Genomic DNA, 16,212 nt, shown 5'->3' with positions numbered 1-16,212 from the left:
TTACTTCTCAATTTTCAAGGAATTGTTTTAGGTCTTTGAGCGTGAGGAGCATTTGATGATTACTTGTTTGGAGGTACTTTTAAAATTATCGAAAAAACGTTGTTAGACAAAAATTTTTTCGATTCTCAAAGCACTTGAAGTGCTTCCAAGGAGAATGATTTACTTGCGTTTTTACCAAGAATTAATTCCAAAAATATTTTTACAACAAATTATTTTCAGTCATTTTAAAATGTTGTTAGACAAAATGTTTTTTTGATTCCCAAAATACTTAAAGTGCTTCATGAGAGAATGATTTACTTACGTTTTTATCAAAAATTAATTCTAAAAATATTTTTATAAAAAATTATTTTCAATCATTTTAAAAATATTCCAAACAAGTACTTCCACACATAACAATTTCATTCATTGTTCTTTTTAATTCCCACCTAACATGAGGAATCTCACCCGCCCTACCAATTAGTAACGGCATTCCTAATTTAGCTTACAAAGCTATTTCATGGAAAGGGATAATTTCTGGATCCCTTCCTCCTAATCAACCAAATCAATAGATTCGTACCATTGAAATTTGATTTAAAAGCTAAAGTTATTATAACTTTTAAAGTAGGCACCTGTTTGTTTGGATCAAATTTCAACAGTACAGATCCACTGATTTGGTGAATTAAGAAGAAAGAATCTAGAAAGGATGCCTTTTCCTATTTCATTACCTTTTAGAACAAGCTGTCAAAAATTAAATTGGTTAACTATCTTTTCCATCTTACTTTAAAATTCATAAATTTTAATTCATCAAAATTCTTTAAAATCTCAATTAAACACACCTCTTTAAAAATAATATAATTTTATATAAACAGTTTATTAATTTACCTCAATCAAAATGGACCAATATAATTATTAAAATTTTACATGCTAATTAATAGGTAAACATAGAATATCAAAAAATTAGTGAGTGTGTAATAATTAGAAATTTGGATTGTCACATCAATCACCTCCACTATTCTTTTTCTTTGCCGATTCACCTTCACCGGTTCACACTAGTCAAATAGGATCAGTACACCGCCTTGTGACGTTTTCTATTAATAAGCGACGTTTTCTATTAGTATCTGTCACCAATCAGTATACGTCGGCATGACCAACACAATATAAATTATTCTCCGTTCTCCGCAACATTCTTCAACACTCAATTTAAAAAAAATAATATTTCATATCATTTTTATTTTTAAACTAAGATATTAAATTGTTAAAGCAACGTGGCATTTTTGTTTTTACATTAGTATATTTTATATAAGAAAATATTATTGGCACTTTAAAAATCTCATTCTACCCTCCTCACAAATGTATTTTTCATTCCAAATATAGAAAGTGTAGAATGAGATTTTTGAGTACCAATAACAATTCTTTTTATATATTTTGTTTTAAAAAATTTTGATACGAATTTAATATTCTTAATTTTGTCAAATATATTCTTGAGAGAAATTTATGCATTACCCAAATGTATTTATAAGGTCATCTTCAACCGACCCGACCAAAAGGTTATATGGTTAAAAATAGCTCGAAATGACACGAAAATCGTCTACAACTAAGGGCTTATGGGCCCTATCGGGCCTAAACTCCCAAATCAAGCCAATGGGCTAGCCATTTCAGCCAGCCAACTAGCCATCCAGCTCAATCCATTTGAATGCAAATGGCTAGCTAACGTCATGCTGCCGTCAGGTTACAGATGGAATTTGAATTATTTTTTTTGAACGAATTTAAAAAGAAAATTTCTAATTTTTTCCTATAAATACCTACATCATTCCTACAACATTGAAAGTTGAAGATAATAAGTGCCACTTAGATAAGAATCTTATCTAAAATTTGCACAACCAATTACATCTCAACACGTGGCACTCGAAATCCTATCGGAAAAATTATTAAGCTTAATAAAGATAAGAAATCTAGAAAGTTACTCACTTTAGCAACACGTGTCACTTAAAATTCTATTCAAAAAATTATTAAAATTACATAAAGATAAGAAATCTGAAGAGTTATTTAAGTTAGCAACACATGTCATTCAAAATCCTATCAAAAATATTATTGAGATTATATAAAAGGAAATCCAAAAGCTTATTCATTTGGCAATAAACAGCACTCAAAATATGTCCAAAAATCTTATTTTAATATAATAATTTAATTTAATTAATCATATTAATTTAATTAAAATAATAAATTATGTTTAGCATTTGATCCTTTGGACCCCTCGCTGGAGATGATTTTTTATCAAATGACTATATTTGACCTATAATCCTTTGATGAAAATGTTATAAAATATAACTTAACACTGTTTATTAAAATATAATTTCTTATAAGGCTATTAGTGTTAAAACGGCATTGCCTAAGAGAAATTGGTTGGTCGCGAGAATATGATAAGTCCGACAGCAAACGCCGACGTCAAAATTCACAAATTTGGCACGATAAAAAACGAGAATGAAATCGTTATCAAACAGAACAAAAACAAACCCCTCGGTGGAGATGATTTTTTATCAAATGACTATATTTGACCTATAATCCTTTGATGAAAATGTTATAAAATATAACTTAACACTGTTTATTAAAATATAATTTCTTATAAGGCTATTAGTGTTAAAACGGCATTGCCTAAGAGAAATTGGTTGGTCGCGAGAATATGATAAGTCCGACAGCAAACGCCGACGTCAAAATTCACAAATTTGGCACGATAAAAAACGAGAATGAAATCGTTATCAAACAGAACAAAAACAAACCCTGGAGATGATTTTTTATCAAATGACTATATTTGACCTATAATCCTTTGATGAAAATGTTATAAAATATAACTTAACACTGTTTATTAAAATATAAATTCTTATAAGGCTATTAGTGTTAAAACGGCAATGCCTAAGAGAAATTGGTTGGTCGCGAGAATATGATAAGTCCGACAGCAAACGCAGACGTCAAAATTCACAAATTTGGCACGATAAAAAACGAGAATGAAATCGTTATCAAACAGAACAAAAACAAATGGCAAGGAAGTAAATCTCAGACATCCAAGGAAGGATAAAAGCAGCATAAGCTCTCAAGCCCGGCGAAAGGCGAAAGCTCTTAGGCGGCCACTGCGAATGTTCTTGAGAAACAAGCCTTCGATTTTGTCATCATCGATAATTTTATATTTATACATACAAATTATGATTTAAAAATTCACAACACAAATGCAAAAAACAAAAATTAACAATTTTTTTTTGTGAATCCGATCTGCCCAGATAATTTCAATTTTCATTCTCATTGATTTTAAAAAAATAAAAGAAAAAACAAATCTCTGAAGTCTGACATGTGAATTAATTCAGAAATCATCACAGCAGAAAATAAAATTTAAAAAAAAAAATGAAGAACATTGGAAAACTTTCGGATATTTTTAACGACAAATTGAAATTGGTAAAACTGGAAGAGCGATCAGAGATGGTTAAGGGTTGTCGGTCACGGTTAAATCAGAAACACGGACCAATAAGTTCATCATCATATCACAATTGAAAAATTAATTTTGCAAAGTAAATAGGTTTTAAATTTGTGAAATTCATGAAAAAAAAAAAATGGAAGAGTGGAAAGAAATCATCAGAGACTTAAATAACAGGAATCATGGAAAACGGAGCGTATCCATCATATTGTTGCAGTATTTTCTTCATCACCTGATTCGCAATTTCCACATCACAAAACTAAAATCGGGACGTAAAGAGATAGAGCGGCAGAGGAAGGGTTGGGGGCGGCGGAGGGAGTGTGTGTGCGTGTGCGCGCGCGCAGAGGTTGAAGAGAAACCCTAGAGTGATAAGAAGAGGAAGAAGACGACGGTTTGAAACTCTAGGAGAGAATATTTATAAGGTGACGGCTGAGGTGTAAAAACCCTAAATTTTGATATGGGCCGTGAGACATAAATGGGCCTTGTATTCACTTAATACGTATTCATAATGTAACCGCCTGTCACTATACTACATAGTATAAGGTCCACAAATGAAACCCAAAAACTTATCTTTTGGGCTAGTTTAACCTAGAGGTGGGCCGGGAGCAATCCGGTTTGGTTCGGTTAAACCCTCAAATCCCATACTGACTCAGAGCTTTGCTCATTCATACTTTCTTTAAGCGGGAATGGTTGAGATTTATTGAGATTTAACTAATTAAGCTTGTGAGAAAAAAGGGTGAGGAAGAATTGTAGACATCGAAATTTCAGTAAAACAAATGTTCACCAATGCATTAAAGTTTTGACGTGTCAAGGCATACATGGCATACGCCACGTGTTGTACAAATTGTACACATGGCGTGTGACTCAACAAAATAGGAAGAAATACCCTTGAAGGATTAAACAAGTTTTTCTTCTCATTTTGGGCAATGACAAGGCAAGTACATTTCAATCCATTGAGGATCAAAACAAGTTTTTCTTCTCATGTTGGGTAATGACAAGGCAAGCACACTTCAATCCATTACGGATCAAAGCAAGTTTTTCTCATTTGGGCAATGACAAAGCATACACATTTCAAGTTTAAAATGGTGTTAAGTGGGAAATTAGGCCATAAGTTAGACCACTTCAAGTTTAAAATGGTATTAAGTAGGAAATTAGGCCATAAGTTACACCACTTCAATTTCAATATTGCATTAAGTGGGAAAATTAGGCAATGGTGCTTGGAAAGGAAAAAAATATTTTTGTGGTGGTGATTCATTCTCAAAGCCTATAAATAGGCTTCTCCATCAAGGTATCAAGCATCAAGGAATTCACAAATACATTTCTCTACTCCAAAATTAGAAGAGGAATTCCCCAAATCCTTGAAGCTTTGAAACTCCAAAGCTTCCAACCATCCAAATTCCCAAGAATTGCGAAGGATCAAGAAAGCTCTCTTCGTTCTTCGTTAAATCCTCTTTCAAAATCAAGCCCCGACGGCCCTTGAAGAAAGTGTTCATCGTTCATCCTAAGATCAAGCCCCAACGGCCCTTTGGATCAACAGCACAAACAAATCCACACATCCAATCATTCTTCAAGATTAAGCCCAAAAGCCCTTGAAGATCCGCTCATCCATCAACCTTCAAGATCAAGCCCAAAAGCCCTTGAAGAAATCCACACAATCATTATTCAAGATCAAGCCCCGACGGCCCTTGAAGAAAGTGTTCATCCGTTCATCCTAAGCATAAGCCCCCAACGGCCATTTGGATCAACAACCTCAACAAATCCACACATCCAATCGTTCTTCAAGATTAAGCCCCAACAGCCCTTGAAGATCCGCTCATCCATCAACCTTCAAGATCAAGCCCAAAAGCCCTTGAAGAACTCCCACCAACTCAAGATCAAGCCCCGACGGCCCTTGAAGAAAGTGTTCATCCGTTCATCAACTGTTCATCCTTAGATCAAGCCCCAACGGCCCTTAAAGATCCGCTCATCCATCAACCTTCAAGATCAAGCCCAAAAGCCCTTGAAGAAATCCACACAACCATTATTCAAGATCAAGCCCCGACGGCCCTTGAAGAAAGTGTTCATTCGTTCATCAACTGTTCATCCTTAGATCAAGCCCCGACGGCCCTTTGGATCAACAACTCATCCACAAACCTACACCCTACGAAGATAGAATCAGAGGACCAAATTTGAGAGAGATCGTAACCCCAAAATCATTAAACACAAAAACATTATTTTGTACACGTTATTCTTGTTTCTTGTTTCAAGGAACTTTCGTGTTCACAAGAATTTCCACACCGACCCAATGTAAGTGTTAAGAAAATAATAAAAGTAAAATTGACAGTTTAGTGCGGTTTAAGCCAGTTCCAAATAGTCAATTTTTAGTAGTTTGTTCGTGTAAAATTTCATTGCTTTAACGTAAAATTTGAATCAAATTGCTCAAATTGGTTTGGGTTGACCGAGTTGAACAGTTCGGACGGTTGTCAAACTACTCCTAGATCTTTTCCCTTTAAAATTTGGAGAAATTGAGCGTCCAACGAAAATAAATGAAACAGTTAAATCTCCAACGACATTATTTGTGGTGTTGATTATCAATTGTACATTAGCCTTTACACCCAAATTTCAAAGTAACACAACATGGGGCAAACTAGTCTTTAACCTACATGGAGGTATACCCAGCAGCACCCCACCCTGCAGGACAAAATGTGATCACATACTTACTTGCCTTGCAGGTCACCAATGGAGGTGGTGTATCATAAGCATAGCTGTAATACGAAGGGCAAGCATCTTTGAATAACTTTGAGTACACACTCGGCTTGCATTTTTCTGGGGTTCCATACTCTTTCCGGCAACAATACGCGTCCGTATTAAACGCCAAGCAAGCACTTTTGCACGCCACAACTTCCCCTTTCTTGTTTAAAACCTTAAGCTCTTTGGGGCACCGAGTTTTCAAATCTTTCAAACACCCTTCGATAGTGCAATTGGATTTTAGTGGGTTTGATAAGACTGCGACCGGAAGATTGTATCCATCAACCGCGCTCACATCGTAGAAATTCAGCTTGCCTTTGTCGCCTTGAACCGAAACTTGCACTAGTGTCACTGGTGGATTGCCTATTAGCCCATTGCATGCTAATCGTCCGTCACAATCTCCTGTTTCGCAGGCAGGCTTCCCCTTGGAAGCAAAGTCGCATCCTGTTCGGGCCCAAATCCGACCGCTCCATGACCACGGGGCAGTAACGCGCTGAGTCTTGCCAGCGGGGAGGTAGAAGCCACCATCAGCTATCACGGCCTTTCCGGCGTTGGGGGCAGTTGCTGGCCATATGTTGAAGGGGCACTTGTTGTGTATGTAAAACGAAACTGTCTGTGCCTTTCCATGACCTGCAATATAACATATTGATTCAAAACTAGTAACAATAAAGTTCAAGAACAGTTTAGACACTGCAAAATATGAATCTGCTTTAACAAAGGAAACCGATTTTCACATTTCCTCCCCCCCAAACATTGTTTCCCTTGGGAGGAGTACATACCGAGAGAAACGGGAGTGTGAAAATCACTACCTTGACAAACAAAACTGTTAAACGAACATGTTTGTTTCTATGAAATTACCAAAAAAGATGAAAGTCCACACTAGGAACAGAAGGAAAGCAGCAACAAAGTCAGGCGACTTCATGGTTTGGATGCATATATTCAGGTGGAATGCAATGTTGCTTAGGAGCTACATATATAGGTAAAGTTAAATGGTGCTTCTTCTTGGATTGCACTTCAAGGTTTGATGTGGGACAATCTTTGTAGATAATCAATACAAGATTATAGTAATGTTGCCCTTTAAGCAACGTTCTTAAATTGTCATTTGGACATTGACCTCTGTTGACAAATGATGAGAATCAATACGATGTCTAATTACTTTTGCAGAGAAAAATCACCAAATATAGGTCACATGTAAAACATAGGATGAGCGGTAATTGTCAGTAGTGCCAACTTTAAGGTCACTCTTTGAAAGGGTAAATTATTCGGTGAATCCGGTTGTATATTTTGTGTTTATCATCAAATGAAAGAGATAGTCACACGATGATATACATCCGTTGCACCATAAGTTCTCTCATTTCAAAGCAAAAATTTCTAGGTACAATCAAGTGTATATCACATTGTCTCTGTTCCTCTTGTATCTCTCTTCATGTGATACGGCACATGAGGAGAAAGATAGGCACAAAAAAATATACACCCGAATGTATATCACTTTGTCTTTGTTCCTCCTATATCTCTTTATGTGATATGACACATGAAAAGCGAGATAGATAAAAAAAAATATACATCCTATTGCACTTTAGTTTCTTTGCTTTATTTAGAAAGGAAAAAGGCAAAAGCTTTACAACAGTTGGACAATGATGATGACTGATTTGTGTAATATAAACTTATTTTCTTTTCAAAATTGAAATAATACAAAAACTCTCAGATAATCATCAGTGCAATTAATGTGGTAACCAAGAAATTCAACCCCAGGATTCTGACCTGACCCTCTCAGTTTTTGTGCATTGTTTATTCTTTCCAAAGTCCAAATAATATTTGTTATAGTAATGCTATTTACACACTTATTTTTACTTCTTACATATTTCTTGCTAATCTTCATTCTTCGATCAATTCATTTGATTCGCAGCTGAAAATTAAGAGTGGTGTGTAAGAGGTTAAAATGAGTGTGTGAATAACACCATCCTATTTGTTATAACAATGGTGATATTTCTTGCCCTTTTTAGAACAAATTAATAAATAATGAGTTCCTTTCTTATTCTGGTCTCTGCAAATGTGTTTTACAAATTTAAAAAATAAAAAATTGCCTCTTTTTAGTAAAATCTTTTCACATACATGGAAAAGTAATTATTGTCCAGGGTGGTTTACCTTACCTTCTCCTTCTCCTGCCACATTTAGCTGTCAAGAATATCCAATGGTATCCACACTGCATCCTCTGCATCAATTGCACTTTGCAAATCTGCTATTCACCATCTACTCACTTCTGGATACAGTACACTGAAACTGTTCATAATCCGACACGAGATAAACTTCTATACACCAGAATGTCACCGCGACGATATTTCAAGTTAATCACGAACACCCCACCGACCCAAACTTGAGACCTGATGTGGGTTTATCACATGGCACCGTACACTCAAACCAGAGGGGGAAGGCCATAACGGTATTGGCTAAGGAGGTGTAAAATATACATTTGCACTTTTGGTTTCATTAGAAAAATCTGAGAGGCTTTTGTCGTCCTCGTAAACAGGGATTCTCTGTTTCCTTCTCTCTCTCTCTCTCTCTCTCTCTCTCTCTCTCCCTCTGTGTTGTGTTTTGTCTCTAAGCTGTAACGTTGTCTGGGGCAGAGAGTAAGAAAATGGACATTGGTTATCTCACCCCGTTCTTCCCACACTCACACTCTGATTTCAAATTTGAATACCGTTTTTATACACTCTCTTTTGGGTCCCTACGCTCAGCTCCCTTCTTCGCGCCCGCATCTCTCTCGTCCTCCCTTTGACCACCTCGGTCACACCCCCATCCATCCCCCACCCCACCACCAACCCCCATTTTTAACCCCAGTTTTTTCTCTCTGACATTTCATCGAACAGCTCATCCGCAACGTCTCAACCATGGACAAACCGCCCCATTCCGCCGAATCCCACGATGGCGAATCCGTCGTCAGCAGCCTCCAAGATCTCAGCTTCAAAAACAGCTTCAGCATCAGCATGTGTAGTAGCACCGTTTCTGGGTCCGACAGCACCAAGGTCAGTAGTAATGGCACTCCGGAAGCAAACAAGAACGCCGAAAATGCCGATTGCGAAGACGAAAGTTACAAAAGTAGCTTAACCCACTTGGGAAATTCCAACCGGTCCGACCCGAACGAGAGCAGCTTCCGGAGTTTCTGCCCGTCGAAGCCGCACAAAGGCAACGACGCGCGGTGGGACGCGATACAATCAGTGAAATCCAAAGACGGAGACTTGGGACTCGGCCATTTCCACCTGCTGAAGAAGCTCGGCTGCGGCGACATCGGAAGCGTCTACTTGGCGGAGCTGAGAGGGATGGGTTGCTTCTTCGCCATGAAAGTAATGGACAGAGGAATGTTGGCGGGAAGGAAGAAGCTGATCAGAGCTCAGACGGAAAGAGACATATTGGGGTTGCTGGACCACCCGTTTCTTCCGACCCTCTATTCGAATTTCGAGACAGAGAAGTTTTCTTGCTTGTTAATGGAGTTTTGCTGCGGCGGCGATCTGCATACGCTGCGGCAGCGCCAGCCCGGGAAGCATTTTACAGAACAAGCAGCGAGGTTAGTGTCGATTGCTGTTGATATTTACCCTTTTGTCCTTGTACTTTCTCTCGGTGTGTGTTTATCTTGTTGTCCCATAATTTGCAACATATTATGTAGGTCTGATGATATTAAGGACGTTGTAATTTTTTGGTCAAGACAGTATTTTCGTCGTTACACGTTTATTTTTTCTGTAAATTATAATGGTTTATAATATCGTCTTGTAAATGAAAAATTTTTAATGCCTGTTTGGTATTTTAATTTTTTTGTGATTAAAATAAAAATTTTAAATTTTGATTAGGCTTAACTGTTTTTTTTTTCACAGCTAATTTATTAACATGATTTAGACCAAAAAATTTTCAATCTTACGCAACAAATAAAGTGATTATTTTCTCAGCACATCAATATCAAACTAACCATGTGTTGGCCTAGATGTTGAGGACTAATTTCAAACCAATATTCCACTCAACATGTTCTGAATTCAATTCCATTTATGTGTGATTGTCACGATGATGATCAAAAGAAAGAAGCTTGGTGGTCAGGTTAGTAGGAGGTTGGAATGCTAGTCTCTAAGAACCTTTTGACCTTGGAAAAGATAGACTACGGTGGCGAAACCACCGTCAGTCCCTTTTCAGACAAAAAAAACTATTATACTTAAAAGTGATTTATTTTTAGTTTAACTCTTGTACTCTTGACACTGGGAAAAAGCTCTGTCCTTCCAAATGGTTTTGCAATCAAAATGTTTAGAAATTTCATTGACTTTTGAAGCTTTTATGGGTATAGCAAGCTTACGAGTTGTTTCACTTTTCAACAATCTTTTTTATGTTCATAGCCACAACACCCTTTTATGTGCTTGGACCTAGATCCCAAAACCGTCGGCTCGATAGCCATGTAGCCGTGATCAATGTCATGTGTTTTAATGTTCTTACATGTCAGTGTGTATTGATTACATTCATAGTGAAGTATCCGGTTTATGTAAATCTCTTTCAGTGTAATGCTTGAAAGATTATCTACCACCACCAATGACTTGATAACCAATTCCGGTTAATTTTGGTGCTAACTTCTCGATCAAACAGTAAAAACATTTGATCAAATCAAATTGCATTTTGTTTTGCAGGTTTTATGCTTCAGAAGTGCTTCTTGCCCTCGAGTATCTCCACATGATGGGCGTGGTGTACAGGGACTTAAAACCCGAAAACGTACTAGTGAGGGAGGACGGCCATATCATGCTTTCCGACTTCGATTTATCGTTGAGATGTTACGTGAGTCCGACTCTCGTTCAGTCCAGCGACGATCCATCTTGCAGAATATCTGCGTACTGCATTCAGCCAGCATGCATTGATCCCTCGTGCAAATTGCCGGTTTGTGTTCAGCCGGCTTGTTTGCAACCCTCTTGCTTTAAGCCTCGGTTTCTTAGCTCCAAATCAACCAAGGAGAAAACCGAAAGAGTAGGTTTTGGAAATTCGGATTCGTTGCCTGTACTTATTGCTGAGCCAACGAGTGCGCGCTCTATGTCATTCGTTGGGACACACGAGTATTTAGCTCCAGAGATAATCAGAGGTGACGGTCATGGTAGCGCGGTTGATTGGTGGACTTTCGGTATCTTCTTGTACGAGCTGCTGCATGGGAAGACGCCATTCAAAGGGAATGGAAACCGGGAGACATTGTTCAACGTGGTCGGTCAGTCTCTCAAGTTTCCGGATGGATTCAACGTTAGTTTCGCTGCAAAGGATTTGATCCGGGGCTTACTTGTGAAGAACCCTCAAAAGAGACTGGGATTTAAACGTGGTGCCACAGAAATTAAACAGCACCCCTTCTTTGCAAGCGTAAATTGGGCTCTCATCCGCGGCACGCGCCCGCCGGAGATTCCAAAACCGTTTGATCTTGCGACTCTAAGTCACACATTCAAGTCTGCGGTGCCTCAAAACAACAAGGTGGCTACCGAATCGAATCGATCGTCGGGTCCATACTTAGATTTTGAATTTTTCTGATGAATTTTGATGGGATGAGAAAAAAGGAATGTAGCATTTTTCTTGTGACATTATTCATGTTCTCAATGAAATATTTTCTTCACATAATTGTTTCATTCAACCCCTTGCATAGGGAGGGTTATGCTAAAAAGCATAATTGTGCCACGATGGCGGCGTATGAAGCGGATCAAGCATTGACATATGAAAAAGTTAAAACATGACACTCTATATTGGTTTAGAATACTGTTATAGTTACAGTTATATCTCATTTGTAGGTGATTAAGTTTCTCTCACTCTATTGGTGGTGGAGAAAAACATCGGGCACATACTATTTGCCTCGTTCGCCCTCACACAAAACCAGCCGTCCCCATGTATTTTGTCACACACATTGTTCTTGAACCTTACCTTTTGTACGTACGGCCTTAGTGCGGCAGCCCTACTAAATACTCCATATTCTCGTTCACTTGTAAGTTCCTTTCCATCTACTGGTGCTGGAATCTGAATTGACATGTAAAATGTCTGAAACTTTGGCTGGAAATGCACTTTTCGAAAAGAAGATTAAGAACGAGACAACACAAAAAAAGGGAGGAAAAAAGAACCGTGATTTTGTCTCCCTGGCACTTTGATCTCTTTTGTTCTTATATAATCTGCTTTTATCAGTGTTGGATTCTGCTTTTTATTGAATTGTTCCATGTGCTTCTTTGCTTTTATTTTTTTTCCAGTGCAGCCATTTCTTCAAGATCATACTTTATCAGTGTCCTTTTCCTAAATAGTGAAAATGATTTTACAAAAAAATAAAAATAGTGAAAATGGATACTCACTAAAATATGAAGAAATGTTTTCATATCTTATATCGCCCTTCTTCTTTTTACCCGCTGTATTTCCACCTCCATGCCTCTAGTCAAACCATTTTCACTCTTGATTTCTCAATTGCTTTGATCTGCAACCGTTTCGTTCCTCCGTGTATCACGGCTTTATCAGAAGGTGTCTAGAGTTTTAGCTCGGGTGTTCACACCACCACCTTCTTTTTATGTGTCGATCTCAGCATTGTTGCCTGTGGGAGGTAATGGCTGCGGATTTGAACTTTGTGATGTTTGATTAAGGACGACGAAGTCTACTTCTTCTTTTATTCTTTTTTCTTTTTTTTTTTTTTTTTTTTTTTTCCGGGGCTTGGTTGGGTTTCATCTCTAGCGCATGCAGGGGTTGGTTCGTGTTCGGCGGTAGAGGAATGAGGTGGCTAGAGTTTCATTGTGTGTTTTTCAATTTTGGGCTTAACTCTCGGGTTAGGCATCTTTTTGTCGTTCTATTGGGGGTCCAACTTTTGTTTTGTGCTTTATGTGTAATTAGGCCTTTGTTTATGCACGTATAGTGTGCTAGTAGTAAAATTTACTGAAAATATGACTTTAGCCCCTGAAACTCAAGTTTCTTTACATAAAACCCGACATAGTCTTTTTATTTGAATAAAACCCAATGACTAGGCTCCACATAAGTAAATTCATTAATTTTGTTTGCCTTTACACATTTTTCATTTTTTAGATACCTAAAATACCCCTAATTACCGTTTTGATGTAGACATTTAATTCTATGCATATTTGAAGGGAGAAATTAATAAAAAGAAATGTATTAATGAAGTCGCTATCATTTCAACTCTTGCATTATTGTATGTCGTCTTCTTGACATTAATAAAGTCGCTATCATTTCAACTCAAAAAAAAAATTTAAATTAATTATAGAATAAAAAATGTTATTTGATTCAAAATAAATTTATCTATATTTTATATGATAATATAGGTAAATTTTTCCACACATATATATTAGTAGTAAAATATGCCCAATATATATAATAATGCATGAAAATAATTCACCAACAAATAAAGGAAATTTGATTAAAAATTAATATATCTATTGCTTTTTGTTTATGAACTTCAATTCTTTTTTTATATTACAAACATAATGTACCTACAATATAATTTACCTATTGTTTAATCTTATAAGAAAATAATGTATCTACTATTTTATTTTATTTTATTTATTTATTTATTTTTGTTTTTGTCGAATATGTACTGTTTTATTTTAATGGAGATAATTTGTCTTGGTTTAATTTTTACGAAATTATTTATGCACTGTTTAACTTTCCCAAAATAATGGAACTACTATTTTAATTTACCTACAAAATAAATACTATTTGATTCAAAATTAATTTACTTATATTTTAAATATAAATATAGATAAATTATTTTTAACAAGCATATATGATAACAAACAAAAAATGCCTAATGTATGTAATAATCTAGGTAAAATAATTTACCTACAACATAAACGAATATTAATTGGTTTTTTGTTGTTTTATAAAACAATATTATTATTTGATGCAAAATAACTGATTGTACAAAGGATTTTTCTTTCCAAACGAAAAATGTGCCCATAAATTGTTTATCAACATAGCTAAATTTATATATATATATATATATATGTATATTCCTAATATTTATCATACAAGAAAGGTAAAATTTTCATATGGGGTTAATTGCTAATCATAATTAGGGTGGGTAATAATATTTATTGACATAACTAGAGTTTTGTGGCATAAGTTGTAAATATGTGATGATAATTGGTTACATATTTGTCTACATGGTACTCTATTTGAAATTTGGGTTTTATTTGGAAGTTTAATATTATGTGGGTTTTTACTTGGAAAATAAGAGTTTCAAGGGCCTTTTTCTAAAGAACCCTAAAATTTATCGTTTACCAAAAAAAAAAAACGAAGAAATGTGTATACAAAGTTTTATTTTACAATACGATGTATATGTTTAATTACTCTGATTTTTATATACAAGAGCGAAGATTAAAACGTGAATGCAAAAGGAGGAATCCGGGTCCTCTTTGGGAGGATTCCGGGAATTCGTCAATCATGTTCGTTCATCGTACATCGTGTGGTTATAAATTATTTTAAATATTTTTATGTAAAATTAAACCCAAACAGTACTTAACAAAAACTAACCGCACAATGTATAATGAACAGACATAATTTACGGATCCCATAATCCTCACCAAAAGTATCCGAACAATGTTGCGATAAACCAATCCAAATTCAGCTCAATGATTTACCAACAACATGTACTTTTACCCCTTTAGCATTCTTGGTTGTGGCCTCACGTCTCCTTTGAAGCCCAATTAAATATACAAGGCTCGGTTGTTACTTTGAATTTCTATTTTCTTAGCAATAAGAGTTGATTGAGTTGGTAAGATCGTTCTTTTTAATAAACTAAGATATAAGTTCGAGTCTCGCTACAAGCAATCTCACTTGGTGGGTTTTCTGTAAAAACAATAAAAAAGGATTGAGCCCCCCTCTGTAGCCCACAAAGAGGCTTGTGATATACCTTGACCCTAAGACAGGGGTAGCCTCCTCTTCTCCTAAACTTTTGGTAATCTCCCACTAACGCGCAATACACACAAGCAACACAGCATGTATAAACATTACATATTGAATGTCGTTGCATCTTTGTTTATGAATAACAAAAGTCCTTTATAATGTAATAAAAATCGAGAAATGATAAACACACATTATTTTTTTTTATTTTTTTATACCTCTCGTTGATCTTTTCATTGTTTTTGTTTTATTTATTCACTTCAATGACCATTACTAAAATTAGGCAAGAGTCTAAAAATGATGGGCAAAAATCTATATACCCTAAAAGTATCACTTTTACTATAATTTTAAGTTCAATTATCTTCGCACGAAACTTACAATTATAGCTTAATTAATTAGTAAACTCCCCTCTTTCCTCTATCTTTCCCATAAACAAACAAGAAAAACAGTTATGGAACCTTCACCTCTCCTCTGTATCATCAAATGACATGTTTGAAAGTCATAAAACATTTTACGGTCATCATTCAAAGTTAGACTAGTCGGCGGTATTGAAACGAACCAAACCACCCAATCCATGAGCTCAATTCTTCACGAATTACATTTATTAGCCTTTGCTCATACTCTACTCCAACTTAACACAACAAATCATTATTTTCAGTCTTCTTTCCCACCAACAATATTTGATAGGATAATCTTAAAGAGTTGGTCTAGTAAAAACGATCAAAGATTTGGAATCTTTAATTTGAGTTTGAACTCTTATTAGTGTATTTTTTGAGATTACCGACTTTATTTTGGCGTCCTGTTTCATTTCGAGGCTGAAACACATTGTTGCCTCATGTGAGTTAGACTGCATGGGGGAGGAGGATTTAATCTGGCTTCAATGTGCAGCGGGATACCTTTTATGTTAAAAAAATATAATAAGATGAAGTATTTAAATATTAGTGAAACCTAAAAATATAACTTTCTATTAGAATAAAGCGATCTTATTATTCTAATTTAAATTTAAAAAAAAAAGAAAAAGAAAAGAAGAGTTTGAATATGAAAGTAGTAAGTTGAAGATAAAGACTTTATTCATTAAGGCAGTATTTCGAGACACAACAGGGACAATAGTCTTACACCATAAATTTTGTATATAATTTTCATACTATCCATTTTATATTAAA

General features: G+C 35.7%; 2 protein-coding genes and 3 non-coding genes across 5 annotated transcripts; 1 reads left to right on the top strand and 4 right to left on the bottom strand.

Moving 5' to 3' along the window:
• Positions 1–3,026: 3,026 nt before the first annotated feature.
• LOC125474565 lies at positions 3,027–3,152 on the bottom strand. The gene has a single exon (XR_007256035.1). It is a non-coding gene; the product is annotated as a small nucleolar RNA SNORD14 (small nucleolar RNA).
• An 88-nt stretch (positions 3,153–3,240) lies between these two features.
• On the bottom strand, positions 3,241–3,353 carry LOC125474582. The gene has a single exon (XR_007256052.1). It is a non-coding gene; the product is annotated as a small nucleolar RNA R64/Z200 family (small nucleolar RNA).
• Positions 3,354–3,595: 242 nt separating this feature from the next.
• On the bottom strand, positions 3,596–3,681 carry LOC125474573. Its single transcript, XR_007256043.1, has one exon. It is a non-coding gene; the product is annotated as a small nucleolar RNA Z199 (small nucleolar RNA).
• Positions 3,682–5,968: 2,287 nt separating this feature from the next.
• Positions 5,969–7,246, bottom strand: LOC125474349 (thaumatin-like protein). The gene is made up of 2 exons (XM_048577910.1): positions 7,028–7,246; positions 5,969–6,799 (listed from the first exon to the last, which is right to left on the bottom strand). The coding sequence occupies exons 1-2, from the start codon at positions 7,089–7,091 to the stop codon at positions 6,081–6,083; spliced, it is 783 nt and encodes a 260-aa protein (XP_048433867.1). The 5' UTR covers positions 7,092–7,246; the 3' UTR covers positions 5,969–6,080.
• A 132-nt stretch (positions 7,247–7,378) lies between these two features.
• On the top strand, positions 7,379–11,822 carry LOC103928480 (serine/threonine-protein kinase D6PK). Its single transcript, XM_009337527.3, has 2 exons — positions 7,379–9,731; positions 10,828–11,822. The coding sequence occupies exons 1-2, from the start codon at positions 9,058–9,060 to the stop codon at positions 11,699–11,701; spliced, it is 1,548 nt and encodes a 515-aa protein (XP_009335802.2). The 5' UTR covers positions 7,379–9,057; the 3' UTR covers positions 11,702–11,822.
• Positions 11,823–16,212: the final 4,390 nt, after the last annotated feature.

Source organism: the organism of the source record quoted next, unplaced genomic scaffold, assembly GCF_019419815.1.
Source record: "Pyrus x bretschneideri cultivar Hongxiangsu unplaced genomic scaffold, Pyrus_bretschneideri_v1 Contig12, whole genome shotgun sequence".
Lineage (NCBI taxonomy): Eukaryota > Viridiplantae > Streptophyta > Magnoliopsida > Rosales > Rosaceae > Pyrus > Pyrus x bretschneideri.
Note: the sequence above shows the minus strand (reverse complement) of the source record. Positions and strands in the feature narration are given on the sequence as shown.